Source organism: Engraulis encrasicolus, chromosome 22 (assembly GCF_034702125.1).
Source record: "Engraulis encrasicolus isolate BLACKSEA-1 chromosome 22, IST_EnEncr_1.0, whole genome shotgun sequence".
NCBI lineage: Eukaryota > Metazoa > Chordata > Actinopteri > Clupeiformes > Engraulidae > Engraulis > Engraulis encrasicolus.
In genome coordinates, this window is record NC_085878.1 from 35,156,335 (window position 1) to 35,171,841 (window position 15,507).

At 46.0% G+C, this 15,507-nt stretch overlaps 1 protein-coding gene across 1 annotated transcript in view; it reads left to right on the plus strand.

Annotated features, from left to right (window-relative positions):
* The window catches only part of LOC134438658 (UPF0606 protein KIAA1549L-like), a 94,900-nt gene that overhangs the window by 44,094 nt on the left and 35,299 nt on the right, over nt 1-15,507 (plus strand). The window contains exons 11-14 of the mRNA XM_063188271.1: nt 3,809-3,960; nt 4,702-4,873; nt 9,207-9,370; nt 10,538-10,573. Coding sequence (XP_063044341.1) covers nt 3,809-3,960; nt 4,702-4,873; nt 9,207-9,370; nt 10,538-10,573 — 524 coding nt within the window. The remainder of the gene's footprint in view (nt 1-3,808; nt 3,961-4,701; nt 4,874-9,206; nt 9,371-10,537; nt 10,574-15,507) is intronic.

Here is a 15,507-nt window from a genome sequence, read left to right on the forward strand (position 1 = left end):
ACACACACCCCTATCGAAACATACACATACACACACACACACACACACACACACACACACACACACACACACACACACACACACACACACACACACACACACACACACACACCTATCGTAAATATGTTGACACACACACACACACACACACACACACACACACACACACACACACACACACACACACACACACACACACACACACACACACACACACACACACACACACACACTCCAAACACCAGTAGACATAGCCTCAGGCACAGATGCACAGATACAAACACATTCAAAGTAAACATACATACACACTAGGGCTGTAACGATATTGTATCGAACCGAGAAATCGTGATACAAGGAGACAGTATCGTGATACGCTCTTTCAAAGTTTAATCACCCATTAGTCCAGAAATCAACCTCATGATGATGTGATAGTGTTTCCAAACTTCAGTGGAGATACATTTCAGAAATCGCAGGGTGTACCGAACCGTAGGTCAAAAATCGCGATACGAACCGATCGTGAGTAGAGTGTATCGTTAGTTACAGCCCAAATACACACATACAAGCACCACACAACCACACTCACACTCTATAGATCTGGCAGACAGCATGAAGGCAGCCTGAGTAGCATGAAGGTCAGCTTTAAAGCATGATGGAATTAGCTTCAGCCTCGGTGTAGGAGATAAATAACATGACCCTGTACTTTCATCATGTTCTCTCTTCACTGGCTGTCCACTCCTCCATCTCTTTATCTGTCCATCTTTCTTTTTCTTACTCCCTCAACCCCACTCTGTCTTTCTCTCTCACGCTCTCCACCCTCAATTCAGTTTTCATCTTTCCGTCTGCCAGTCTCTGTCTGTCTGTCTCTGTCTCTCTGTCTCTGTCTCTCTCTGTCTGTCTCTCTGCCTCTCTATATCTCTATTACAATCGGTCATCCTCTCTTTCCTCCCACACCTCCCTCTCTCATTTCTTGCTCTCCGTCCAGTCCATCCCTCTCTCCTGTCCTGATCAAGCTAGCGTGTCTCTTTGCCGTGTGATCAAACGCACCTCACCTTCTGCTCAGCTCTGTTTTGGCAGCCTGTGATGGATCTGCATGCCACCCTGGATGAATCGCTCCATTTAAAGCACTTAAAAATGATCTCATACTTTCCCGACCATTACCTTTCCCAAGATAGAGAGACACCATACTGTACTGTACTGCCACCGGTGACACACTGCAGTGCCAGCTCACTCTTAGGATCAGACTAGCTTGGGTTTCGGAGGGGCACCTGTGGGGGATTGTATATTAAAAAGTTCAGTTTGTGCTGCACTGGCCCTGTGTGGGTAGTCATGCAAACACCTTGTGGACACATTTTGATTGGAACACACACACACATGCATGCACGCACACACACACGCACGCACGCACACACGCACGCACGCACACACACACACACACACACACACACGCACACACACGCACGCACACACAAGCAAACACACGCACACACACACACACACACACACACACACACACACACACACACACACACACACACACACACACACACACATACACACACACACACGCACGCACATAAGCAAACACACACACACACACGCACACAAGCACACACACAAGTTTGCCTGGTCCAGCTGGGATGACTCACCAGACAAACACGGACACACACACATGCGGGCACGCACTCAAGCACGCACGCGCACACACACAATTGTCCTGGGCAAGTCATTCAGGGTGGCCCCCAAAACCATTTATCTCTCTCAGCCCAGCAATCAAAGAAACCAATGAAGTTGGCCACCTCACTGGACCTCGCTGGCACCCCCTCTCTCACACAGGCGTGTTCAATGCAGGAATTAAAGTATCGCTTTCATTTACATTCCCCTAAATCTACAATATTTATTGTGTGTGGTTGCCTTAGAGGCAAAGCCATTTACAAAATGCTAATTTGTTGCCACAGACACAGTAACATTTTTCTTCCCAAAGCTACTCTGTGCTGTTCGCTAGAGTCTCAGAGTCTTTCAAAAGGACACCACAAATACATTCTCCTTACTGTTAAAGGGTACAACAAAAAAGGAAAGATGATGTATTTGTTTGCATAATTTTTATTAGGTGAGGTGGTCTTGCTTTGGAAAAAGTCAATTTGTGTAGTAGAACCATTGTACCGTATTGACCCGAATATAAGATGTGGTTTTTGTTATAAAAATAGTTCTCTAAAAAGGGGGTGTCGTCTTATATCCGTGTTCTAGACTAAATAGCGTCGATTTTTTTTTTTTTTTTTTTTTTGACTTAACCTGAATGCGGCCATTATGCTTCACAACAATGCCACAAAACTCAATAATGGATAGGTTAAGAGATTGTTTTGTTCATATCAAATTTGCAGATGCTTTTCGTTTTGACTATCAACTGTCAATGTCAACGCGATGTGGCCGACAGTGCAAGGGGAAAAACACAACAGTCAATCGCAGCTCGTTGCTCTGCTTTTATTTGTGTTCGGTTTTACAGTCTCATCAGGAAAGTTTTGGTTGTTCTCTCTGGTTACCCGACAACACCACTTGAAACTAAAGAAATGAAGGGTGTTTTGGATGCTGTCTGCAGCCAATCAATGGTCATCTGTGTGTGCGCGAGAGAGCGGCGCCTTTGACAAGGGGTGCCTTTGACGATATGCCTCACTCACAACGATGCAACAACACAGAATAATGGTTAGGGCAAGAGATTGTCTTGTTCATATAAAATCACTAAGAGTTTTACCCTTGGTACGAAATGAATGGCAATCGGACTTCAAATGTCAACGTGCTGATAGGCAGCGCATGGTTTTCAAATGCAATGCGTCAATCTGCTTTTGGTCACGTTTGGTTTCTACAGTCCAACGGAAAACTTTGGATGCATAAAATGAACGGCGATTTGGCGAGACGGCTGCTGGTTAGATATTGCTGTCAACTAAGCATTTGGCAAAATCTCTGCATTGCACAATAGGTAGCCTATCTAGTGTATCTCTACTGGACTGGTTTCCTGGCTGGCACAGAGTAGGCTACTCTGATAGGCTATGTTGCGTCGCACTAACAACAGGCTGGCCCAGGCGGCTGTAGGTGCTTGACAGGTAAAGTGAGCAAAGAAAGGAAAAGGGTATGAGTACTAGCCATCTGTGGGCTTTTATCATGGAAATTCCATGAAAATGATATTGTGAAATTTATTCTTTGTAAAAAGCGTCAGATTTTCCAACAAATTAAAAACTGCATTTTGAAAGAAGTTTCCAATGTGAAATCAAATTTAGTCTTCAAAAAACTTCCCCAAAACATGAGCCTGAAAATGGGGGTCGTCTTATAATCAGGATCGTCTTATATTCAGGCTAATACGGGTATATTAACATTGCATTTGGAGTTTTTTTGATACAATATATGCTCTCAGTGTTAAGGTATTGGGTGATTAGACAAATGGTAATAGATGAAAAACTGAATTGTGGTACAGCAATACCCAATCTTTCAGTCATTCAGGACGTGAACATGAAAACTAATCTTTGTTTAAGCCCTTAAAACACTGCCCCTGTTATACATTAGATAGTAGCTGTTACCAGAATGGCAATGACCAAGTCGTACAGTAATGTGTTACTAAAGGGCTTGTGCATTGTCATAGTGGTATAATACTATGGTAGTAAGGTTTTTCCAGTGACTATTACAATGTTCCAGCGGTAGAACGGTGTGTGTTAAGGGGCGCAGACCGGCAATGAAAAAAATCTAAGCAATGAAAAATAAAATAAAACAATACTCATAATAGTAGTAATATATAAACAAACCCTGTGTTAAAATGCTCTAGTCATCCAGGACGTGGACAACTCGTCTCTGGAGAGCCACTACCAGAGCTTCGCCAGCCTGATGGAGCAGCGTCTGGGCGAGCTGTTCGTGGCGGCCCACCAGCAGGGAGGACGCTTCCGCAGAGCAGCCACCGTGGGCAGCTACACCGTACAGGTGAGTCATCAGCACGGGGAGTGTGTGTGTGTGTGTGTGTGTGTGTGTGTGTGTGTGTGTGTGTGTGTGTGTGTGTGTGTGTGTGTGTGTGTGTGTGTGTGTGTGTGTGTGTGTGTGTGTGCGTGTTTACCTGTGTGTGTGTGTGTTTGCGCGCGTGCACGTGTGTGTGCATGTGTGCGTTCGTGCGTGTGTGTGTGTGAGATAAATTATGGTGTGGCTTTTGGGAGGTTATGACTTTAAATGCTTTGACTAAGCAGGTTGAAAAACAGCATTATCAGTAGTGTATGCATTATGAAAATGAAAATAGTGCCGTGTACAGCATAAGGACGTATTACAGATTGAAAAATATAGTCATGAGAAATGCCAACCATCCAATGGCCGTCTATGGGGAAATCACTTCATGCAGAAATAACTCAATTCCAGTACTTCACCATCAGGGGGGCTATTAGCCAAAAACTGAACAGAACAAAATGTTATCATAAGCTGCTACTGATCACACGTATCTCTCTTTTCCTTCCTCCCTCCCTCTCTCTCTCTCTCTCTCTCTCTCTCTCTCTCTCTCCCCTCTCTCTGTACTCAACCTCTCTTTCTCTTTCTGTATTTTTTATCTTTTTTCTCTGCTCTCTCTCTCCCTCCATCTCTCCATCTCTCTCTCTCTCTCTCTCTCTCTCTCTCTCTCTCTCTCTCTCTCTCTCTCTCTCTCTCTCTTTCTCTCCCCCCCTCCCTCCCTCTCTCCCTCAGATGGTCAGCATGAGGCGTGTTGCGGGGGCTAAGAACCCGGCCGAGCTGACCTACTACGTGCAGATGAATGGCGTGGCGTTGGCCGGCACCTCTGCCGCCAAGGTGCTGAACACGCTGGACTCCCAGACCATGGCCCTCACCCTCGGCTACTTCGTACAGCTGCAGGCCGAACGTACGTAGACCGTATCGTATACATGGGTTTACTGTTTGTAAATAATCCCTGGCTGCGCGACCCGGGCTACGCACTGTTCAACCTCTGATTGTTGGAAACTGTTGGTTTAAAGTTCATAGCTTTACTGAAGAAAATAAACACAGGATAAAAAAATACATCGCAGGTAGAGTAAGTTCATGGCTGGAAGCAACAACTTTCGCTTCTTCTTCTCCTCCCAGTTTCCCCTACGCTTACCCCCCGTCCCCGCTATGCCAGTGGCGCAGAATAATTTTGAACACATTCACTGTGGCCCACCTCTACTAAAAACGTCAGGTACACGTCATTCACGTACACGTCACCCCTGTGACCCACCTCTACTAAAAACGTCAGGTACACGTCACATTTAAAAACATAGAAGAACAAGCCGTGTTTCTTTGGTATTTTACGGTCAAAGTTGTCTCCGTCTGCATTTTTCTATGTACTTCATGTACACTTCAGCCATCCAGGAAAATAGATTACGTGATATTGTGACGTCAATGCAAATGGTCAATATTATAATTTATTATATGGTGTGACGTCATCGGTCGAATGCTCCATTCATTTCAACGGGGCTCCCCAACGTTCGCACGTCTGTTATGTAAGGGTTAACGTTCGGCGAGAAGGTCGCTACCGTGGAATAGCAGCACGACAGAGAGAATCTTTAGACCCCGGCGCGGAGCGGAGGGGTCTTGTTCTCTCTGAAGTGCTGCTATTCCACAAAGCGACCGACTCGCCGAAAGTTAACCCGCTTATTATATGGATATACTTAAATGATTCACACATGGCGGGGACATTTCTTTAGGCCTATTTAATGTTAAGTCTATTATAGTTTTTAATATCAAAAGATTGTTGCTGCGCAAAACAAAACAGTGCCGTTGTGGAACACCGCTAGGCAACAGCTAGGTAGCCAGGACAACAGGTGTTGTCTATCACAGCAGCTGATTAGAGTCTTGTTGAAAAGTCGCTGTAGCAGTGAAAAGTCTTGTTGCCATTGACAGCGGTCTGTTATAGACCAACCCGTCCGTTATCGAAAAATAACAGACGTGCGAACGTTGGGGAGCCCCGTTGAAATGAATGGAGCATTCGACTGATGACGTCACACCATATAATAATTTTCGATAACGGACGGGTTGGTCTATAACAGACCGCTGTCAATGGCAACAAGACTTTTCACTGCTAAAGCGACTTTTCAACAAGACTCTAATCAGCTGCTGTGATAGACAGCACCTGTTGTCCTGGCTACCTAGCTGTTGCCTAGCGGTGTTCCACAACGGCACTGTTTTGTTTTGCGCAGCAACAATCTTAACATTAAATAGGCCTAAAGAAATGTCCCCGCCATGTGTGAATCATTTAAGTATATCCATATAATAAGCGGGTTAACTTTCGGCAAGTCGGTCGCTTTGTGGAATAGCAGCACTTCAGAGAGAACAAGACCCCTCCGCTCCGCGTCGGGGTCTAAAGATTCTCTCTGTCGTGCTGCTATTCCACGGTAGCGACCTTCTCGCCGAACGTTAACCCTTACATAATTGCATTAGAATTATTAAACCACTTGAAATCAAGAGGGCTTTGTGGCCCCCTGTGGAGGGAGAGGTGTACTCTTTTTGGGGGGGTCCTGACCCCCCCCCCCCCCAGGTTGGGAGCCGCTGGTCTAGATGACGTTGCGTGATGTGATGTGAGCCCTTTTGCACCACCGCCCCCACAGACAGAAACGGAGCGCTCGCTAGCTAAATGCCAGCCTGCTCTGTCCTTCAGAGGAGATCAGAGAACAGAGGAGAACAGAGCAGAACAGAATGGAGGAGGGCAGGGTTAGCTCTGTGACCAGGGCTGGACTGTAGTAAAGTGAGAAAAACACGCACATCCGTCTCAAAAAGATTGGGTGCAGGACCAGCAAAAATTCCATGGAAAAACTGAAAGAAAAGTCCGCGACACCAAGCTCCCGTTGCTCTTATTTTAATGTGACGTTTCGGGCATGCTGCCCGAAACGTCACATTAAAAAAAGAGCAACGGGAGCTTGGTGTCGTGGACTTTTCTTTCAGTTTACCAGGGCTGGACTGGCCATCTGGCATAGCGGCCATTTCCCGTTGTGCCCCGCACCCTCGTGGGCTCCTATTTTCAGAAATAATTTTAAAAATCTGAAAATAGGGGCACAGGAGGGTGCGGGGCCCACTGGTGTGTCAGTTCTGCACCTCTAATTTTGAGGGGCCCCTTTAAGCCAAAAGTGCCCGGGCCCTGTTTCTCCCCCAGGCCAGCCCTGTCTGTGACATCTGTGTGACTGCGTCTCAGACACACACAGAAGGGGATTTCTGGGCCATGGGGATGGGGAGGATGGTGGTGGTGGGATGGGATTGGGTGAGGTTGGTGGTGGTGGGAGAGAGGAGATTGGCAGCATCAGAGGGAGCTGAGACTTAAAGTCAGTGTGAGTGTATGACATGTGTGTATGAGTGTACCAAGCAGAGTGTGGAGTGTGGTATGACACTGCTTCATCTCTCTGTCTCCATAAAGAAGAGAGAGAGGGGGGGAGTATAGTAAGAAGCTGGAACAGATAGAGAGGACAAGCAAAAGAGAGAACAGACGGAAAAGACAAAGTGTGTGTGTGTGTGTGCGTGTGTGTGTGTGTGTGTGTGTGTGTGTGTGTGTGTGTGTGTGTGTGTGTGTGTGTGTGTGTGTGTGTGTGTGTGTGTGTGTGTGTGTGTGTGTGTGTGTGTGCAGATGTGTGTGTGTGAGAGTGTGTGTCTGCCAAAGACGGCTTTGGAAGGGGGATAGGGTGTAGAACAGACAGAGGAAACAGCTGTAGAGCTCATGTCTGATAATACACTGTGGGAAGAAGATATCAGATCACACACACACACACACACACACACACACACACACACACACACACACACACACACACACACACACACACACACACACACACACACACACACACACACACACACACACACACACACACACACACACACATACATGGCAGTCTAGCACACACACACACACACACACACACACACACACACACACACACACACACACACACACACACACACACACACACACACACACACACACACACACACACACACACACACACGGCAGTCTAGTGCAGACACTTGCTTCAGGCTGTACATACTGGTGGATCTGAGCAGTGATGTTCCCTTGGAGCATGTAGATCATCAGCTGCTAATCATGCCATTTGGGTGTGAATGTGTTCTCTCCCCGTCTCTTTCTTTCATGCATGCACGCACACATGCTCTGTCTCTGTCTCTGTCTCTCTCTCTCTCTCTCTCTCGCACGCACGCACGCACGCACGCACGCACGCACGCACGCACGCACACGCACGCACAAGCATGCATGCACACACACACATAAATGCACAAAGCGCACACACACACAAACACACAGACACACACACACACACACACACACACACACACACACACACACACACACACACACACACACACACACACACACAGACATGCACACACACACACACACAGGCACACACACACAGGCACACACACACACACGCACACACACACGCACACACACGCACACACATGCACACACACACAGGCACATACACACACACACCCCTAATGATGCAACTTTGCTTTTTCTGCGCTGTGTATTGAAGTAGGTAGTAATAATGCATCATTCTGAGTTTGTGTCCCCAGGTTAGAGTGCTTCTTCAATTGCATTTAGGAAAGCACTTTGTTAGCCCAAGGTTGAAGTAAAATGAGAGAAGCGCACTGATGACTCACGTACAGCACATTTTCATTTTTGTTTTCAGTGCAAAAATGCTGTTAGTATTTTTTTGCGTCTATTTGAGCATGAACTGAGGTTAGCTAGAAGCTAAGCCATGAGGTGGATTATGTAATGTGTTCAAAATGTACTCCCCATTAGGATTCTACGGAGATCTTAAAGAGACTTATTTTTGTGCACACTATTTGTAAGGTCTTTTTTCTTTCGCATGTGGAGTTTGGTAGCCTTCAATTATGTGAAATTGTATATAAGGGTCAAAGATGTTTTATTTGGGCTCAGCCGGTGGCGCAACAGCATGTAATCCCTTAAAATGAATTAGTGATTGGTGGTTGATATGCTGTAATGAATGCTTCTTAGATAGTCCACTAAAAACAAACAAACAAACAAAAACAAACAAGCAAAAATCCACCCAATAGTGGCACTGGCTGACGTGTGCTACTGCTGAAGCGTCACTGACCAATAAATTAATAAACAGCTAAAAAAACTGATAAATTAATAATAATGGTACTAACAATTAAGTTTTGTGTCTGCTCTTTCTGCCTGAATGGTGCAGCTGTGGTGAAGAACCCTCCCAATAACTTGTGGATCATCGCTGCCGTGCTGGCCCCCATTGGAGTGGTGACCGTCATCATCATCATCATCACCGCTGTGCTCTGCCGCAAGAACAAGAGCGACTTCAAGACGGACTCCTTAGGCAACCTTAATCCTCGTGCAAAGGTACAAAGGAGTCATTCAAACCATATTTGCTCTTCATGCCATCATCTCAGACTGATAAAAGAAGAAGGAAAAATCCACACTGTTGCTGCTCACCGATTTATTCAGCATTTCGACCTCAGACGGTCTTCGTCAGGTGTCTGAGGTTGAAACGCTGTGTTGAATAAATCGATGAGCAGCAACATTGTGCTGCTTCTTTCCTTCTTTTACGCGTCTTTGTTTGATCCAGCACCTGTTTTACTGGACGTGCGCGCATCCCTCACACATCATCTTAGACTGACCCTTGTCTTGTGGGAATGATGAAAGGTCCCCACTCAATCCTCAATCCTGTCATATTTCCCCAAATTCAGTTCATTCTCACTCTTCTGTGGCTGTCTAAGTATATGGGACCCAGCTGCCAGTGGAGTCCCATACTTCCATCTCGGCCTCTCATACATTTTGTCCTGTGTCTTTTGTCAAAAGGCAACTTAGGTAATTGCTTATAGATCCCTACCCTCACCATGTACAGGTGCTCTTAAAGGCACACCTGTCATGACATTATTGGCTTGATCAGGGGTATCAAATAAGGCTTGGGGGCCGGATGCGGGCTGCCAGATAGTTCAATCCGGCCCCAAACTTGTGGAGAAAAAAAATAAGTTGTCTGTTTTTTTTGTTCGCCATTTACAGTTAATGCTCCTGATATGGCCAATCACCTCCGCCTCAGTGTAATTCAAGTTTGACCAAAAAAACGCCCAAAAACACAAAGCAAAACATAGTTACTGCACTTTGCCTTTGCAGGACAGTATATAATTCCCATCCTCTGATAAACAAAATGAGGGTTCTTTCCTGCTCATAGCATCTCCACTTCCTGTCCTCATCTCTTCCTGTTCCTGTCTCTGTTTCTGTAATGTGCGCCATCTCTCTTTCACAGCATCTTCATATGACCACAGTGGCTGTTTCCCAATGTCCAGTGTTCTAGCCTTGCTAGGACGTGAAGCGCCCAGTGATTGGATAATCTTTGGTGAACTCCGCGAAGTATCAAATCAGTGGGTGTTAATTCACATCCTAGCAAGGCTAGAACACTGGACATTGAGAAAAGGCCAGTGTCTTCCTCTCATCCAGGCACACTGTCCCTGTTATTGCTTACTGTGATGTGCTTAACGCTCTTGATGTTTCTCTCATCTGCTGTAGAGTGCTTACCGGAGGGATGCTGGCTATTACATCCAGGTAGCTATTCCATTCTTTACATCTACTGACGTGTGCATCACATGGCGGGCCAGTTGTCATCGTTGGCCAATCTTTTGTTTGCATGTGTTATTGCGCCACGGGCCGCTGACAGCTTTGGCCGGGCCCAGGCAAACACACAAGACATCTGAAAGGGCCTCCCTACCCAATATGTGCAATATAGTAAGGACCCAAATTTGGGTCCCCTTTCTCCCTGGGCCCGGGACAACTGACCCCTTTATCCTCCCCCGTTGGCTTCCCTGGCTGTGCCCTCTACTGTGGGAGGGATAGATATGCTGGACTGGCAAGGGCATCAGTGAATTGTAATCTCCGTCTGCATGCGTGTGTGTGTGTGTGTGCCTATGTGTGTGCCTATGTGTGTGTGTGTGTGTGTGTGTGTGTGTGTGTGTGTGTGTGTGTGTGTGTGTGTGTGTGTGTGTGTGTGTGTGTGTGTGTGTGTGTGTGTGTGTGTGTGGACTGCTTTTCATACATCCTGTGTGTGTGTGTGTCTCGGGAAGCCTCACATGGTGAGCACTACTTATTCATTCCAAGGAGCAGAATGCTTCCAGGAAAAGTGTCCCACTCTTCACTTTTGTCTCATCCTACAGAATCTCTATCTCAACCACACACACACACACACACACACACACACACACACACACACACACACACACACACACTCACACTCACACTCACACTCACACTCACACTCACACACGCACAGGCACAGGCACATACAAAGACACACGTACACGCACACGCACACCCACCCACCCACACACACACACACCCACCCACACACACACACACACACACACACACACACACACACACACACACACACACACACACACACACACACACACACACAAACACACGCACAGGCACAGGCACATACAAAGACACATGTACACGCACACGCACACCCACCCACCCACACACACACACACACACACCACACCCACAGATACCCACCCACACACACACACACACACACACACACACACACACACACACACACACACACACACACACACACACACACACACACACACACACACACACACACACACACACACACACACCATGTACGGTATCTCAGTGTGGTTAGAAGCAGAAGTTATGGTGCCTGCACACCTCCAGAAGGAGGTCACATCATCTCTGTAGATTTGCTCATAAGTAGGCTAGCAGGACTACCATAGCCTTAGCTCTTTGTGGACACAAGCTCCACACACCATACTCTAACTTTGTACACTCTATTGCAACACAGTTTTATACCCTCTTTAAATCTGATATTTTTCTGTGGAACGCATATCATTGCCCAGATAGTTATTTGCGATTACACTCTTTTTTACTGTTGCTGTTACAGCACAGTTTTTTGCACAGCCTTCATTTTCAGAGGTGGAACGTAACTAAGTATTTTTACTTCGTTACTGTACTTAAGTAGTTTTTTCTGGAATTTGTACTTACTTGAGTAAAAATAAAAATGCAGACTTTTACTTTTACTCAATTACATTTTTTGACAATAACTTGTACTTTCTACTCCTTACATTTCTAGGAGAAGACTTTGTTACTAGTTACATTTATCCTAGGTTTTCCTGTTGTGTTTCGTGGATATTTCAGTAGCCTCAGCTGCGGGCAGGGAGGCGGGACCAAGCCCCTCTTCCAAATTGACACCCAGACAGAAAATATACTTTTAAAAACATTAACAGGACTCCATAGTCATGTTCAAATGGAACCGAAAACCGTTGCAGACCATTTTTCCTATTGTATCAAGTAGGTAGACATGGAGAAAGACAGCCATTGCGCGTGTAGGCCTACTTGTACTTTTGTACTGAAAAGTACATTTAAAAGTTAGTACTTAGGACTTTTACTTAAGTACGTTTTTGGTAATCAACTTTTACTTTCACTTGAGTAATTTTTTCGCAGGGTACTTCTACTTTTACTTAAGTACACAACTTCAGTACTTCTTCCACCTCTGTTCATTTTGCACTACTGTGAACACAACTCACTGCTTTGCACACAATTTCTAAATGATGAACAGACTTCTATAACCTCATGAAAATGACTTTTACTTTTACTTTTACTTCTAATGCTTTTTGAATAGAGAAACCAAGAGGCAAAATGTGCTTTTAATTTTTATGGTCTGTGTCTCCAGGTAGTTGCTACAATGTGTGCTAGTAAAGTGACGAATGTGTTCACAATTTGGTACAAAAACTGTTCATTTTACAACTGTGTGTGTACAGTTAAGCAAAATGTGTTGGGTTTTACAATGTATCCCCACACATATGCTGATTTGGTGTGAGGTTGTTTTACAGGTATCCGTGTGAAGAGTAAAAACAGTTGAAGTTACAAAAATAAGCTTTATTTATCAGAAAAAAACTGAAGTGAGATAGGACATACAGCTTAGCACAGTATTGAATAGCAACATTATGTATGTACGTACCTTAGAGGTAGAGTTAAGGTTAAGAGTTAAGAGTTAACTTCTTCTATCTTCTACTTCTATCTTCTACTATCGTAAGTACATAAAATTACATGTCGCTACATGAGGACTCTACAATAGAAAATGTAAAATTATGTGTTACCCTTTTCTGACTATTTTTGTATTATATGATGTATTAGTCTCCCCCATCGCCCCTCCGGTTTGGTCCCCGCTCCCTCTGTTCTGACCTAGTTTGTCACGGAAGCTCGCAACTCGGCCTACAATTTCACTGCAGTAGTCTGTGTCGGGGTGGATGATGAGATTTTAAACTTTCCTCTCTTTCTCTGCTCTGCTCTGCTCTGCTACATAGATATGAGAGGCAATCGGCTCAGTGAATAGATCTCAGAAATAAGATCGGGCACAGTAATACATGCGCTGGCATGCCTACTCCATTCAATCTAATGCCAATAAAATGCGTTTTACATTGATCAGACGTTTTTATTGGGATTTGAGCTGGCGGATGAATAAAGACAGACTATGTCTCCGCTTTACATATGGCCATTTTGATCGCGCCAAAAGGCTTTAGTGGATCTGGCTTTCAGGCAGGGGTGGAATTGGACATGGCACACTTTATTGAACTGATGTTCGCGAGGAAGCCAAAGTTATTCAAGAGATTGTGTCAAATCAAGGGTGCCAGATGTGATTATGGTGTGCAGAGTGATTTTGCGTATGCGTGGGCGTTGCGTGTGCCTGGCAAATGAGTTTTCCCCCCCCTTAGCTGGGACGGGCTGGGATGGAGAGAAAGTGTGTGGGGATGGGCTGGGATGGAGAGAAAGTGTGTGTGTGTGTGTGTGTGTGTGTGTGTGTGTGTGTGTGTGTGTGTGTGTGTGTGTGTGTGTGTGTGTGTGTGTGTGTGTGTGTGTGTGTGTGTGTGTGTGTGTGTGTGTGTGTGTGTGCGCGTACGTGCGTGCGTGTGCGTGTGCGTGCGCGCGTGCGCGTGTGCGCGTGTCGTGGCCTACTGTGGCTGTTCATGTGACCATGACCAGTGTCTTGTATTCCACATTATCCACCACAGGGGCGTTCCTGCTATTATTTGTTTGTTTGTGTATCCATCTTACCCCTATTGTTCTTCCTCCCCCTCTTTGTGTCTCTCTTGCTCTTGCTCTCTGTCTTTCATGCTCTGCTCTCTATCTCTCTCTCTCTCTCTCTCTCTCTCTCTCTCTCTCTCTCTCTGTCTCTCTCTCTCTGTCTCTGTCTCTGCTTTTGTCACTCCCCATCTCTCTTCCTCTTTGTTTCCTGTTCTCCTTTTGTCTCCATCTTTTGCATTTTCTTTCAACCGAATATTCATCTCAGCCGTGGACAGGTGTACATACATACAGTGTGTATATAGTATAGTATATAGCACTGCACGTGCACGCTGTGCTGTAGTCAGTAGAGGTGTAAAATAATACACGGTTGTTGGTTTTAAGGAGAGAGAGAGAGAGAGAGAGAGACAGACAGAGAGAGAGAGAGAGAGAGAGAGACAGACAGAGATACAGAGAGAGACAGAGAGAGAGAGAGAGGGAGAGATAGAGAGAAAGATTCATTCCCACTCTTTGGCTTTGCCATCAGTAGTGGTGCGGTCGGTGCGATGCAGTGTGGTTGGGGCCACTGACAGCTTTTGCTGGGCCCAGGACAAAGTCATCTGAAAGCCCCCCCCCTAGCCCAATAAATACAATATCATGGGGCCCCAATTCTGGCCCCCCTCTCTCCCTGGGCCCCGGACAACTCTCCCCTTTGTCCCCCCCCCCTGTTGGCGGTGCGTATGCGGTCACCCGGGGGGTTATAAACTTCCTGTAATGGCCGTAAAGCTGAAGGTTAATTTAATGTTCCCTGAAGCAGCCCTTTGGCTCTCTCTCTTGCCAAGCCAGCGGGCTCATCCCACGATCTGTGTAAATGCAATCTGTGTGTGTGTGTGTGTGTGTGTGTGTGTGTGTGTGTGTGTGTGTGTGTGAGTGTGTGTGTGTGTGTGTGTGTGTGTGTGTGTGTGTGTGTGTGTGTGTGTGTGTGTGTGTGTGTGTGCGTGTGTGTGTGTGTACGTGTGTGTGTGTACGTGTGTGTGTGTGTGTGTGTACACTTACGCGCGCATGTGTATATGTGTGTGTGTGTGTTTGTGACAGAGAGGTGTGCCCATATGTGTGTGTGTGTGAGAGAGTGAGGTGTGTCCATATGTGTGTGTGTGCGCGTGTATGTTTGTGCGTGCATGTGTGTGCGGTTATATGTGTGCATGTGTGAAGAATGATGTATTTTCAAGTTGTGCCAAGGTGCATGCCCTGTGGTCAGAAGTAGCACTGTGGCTGCCCTGGTGATGTTGCTCGCCTTTGATCTCGGCCAGATGTAGGAAGCAATATTGGCGCTACGGTTGCATTTCATCTGAGGTGGGAGGGATGACCTAGTGTAGCAGTGCTGGAAAGGGAGATTACATACCGTCATTACTGTATGAGGCTGGCTGAAGCTTCGGGCTGTTTTTGTTTCC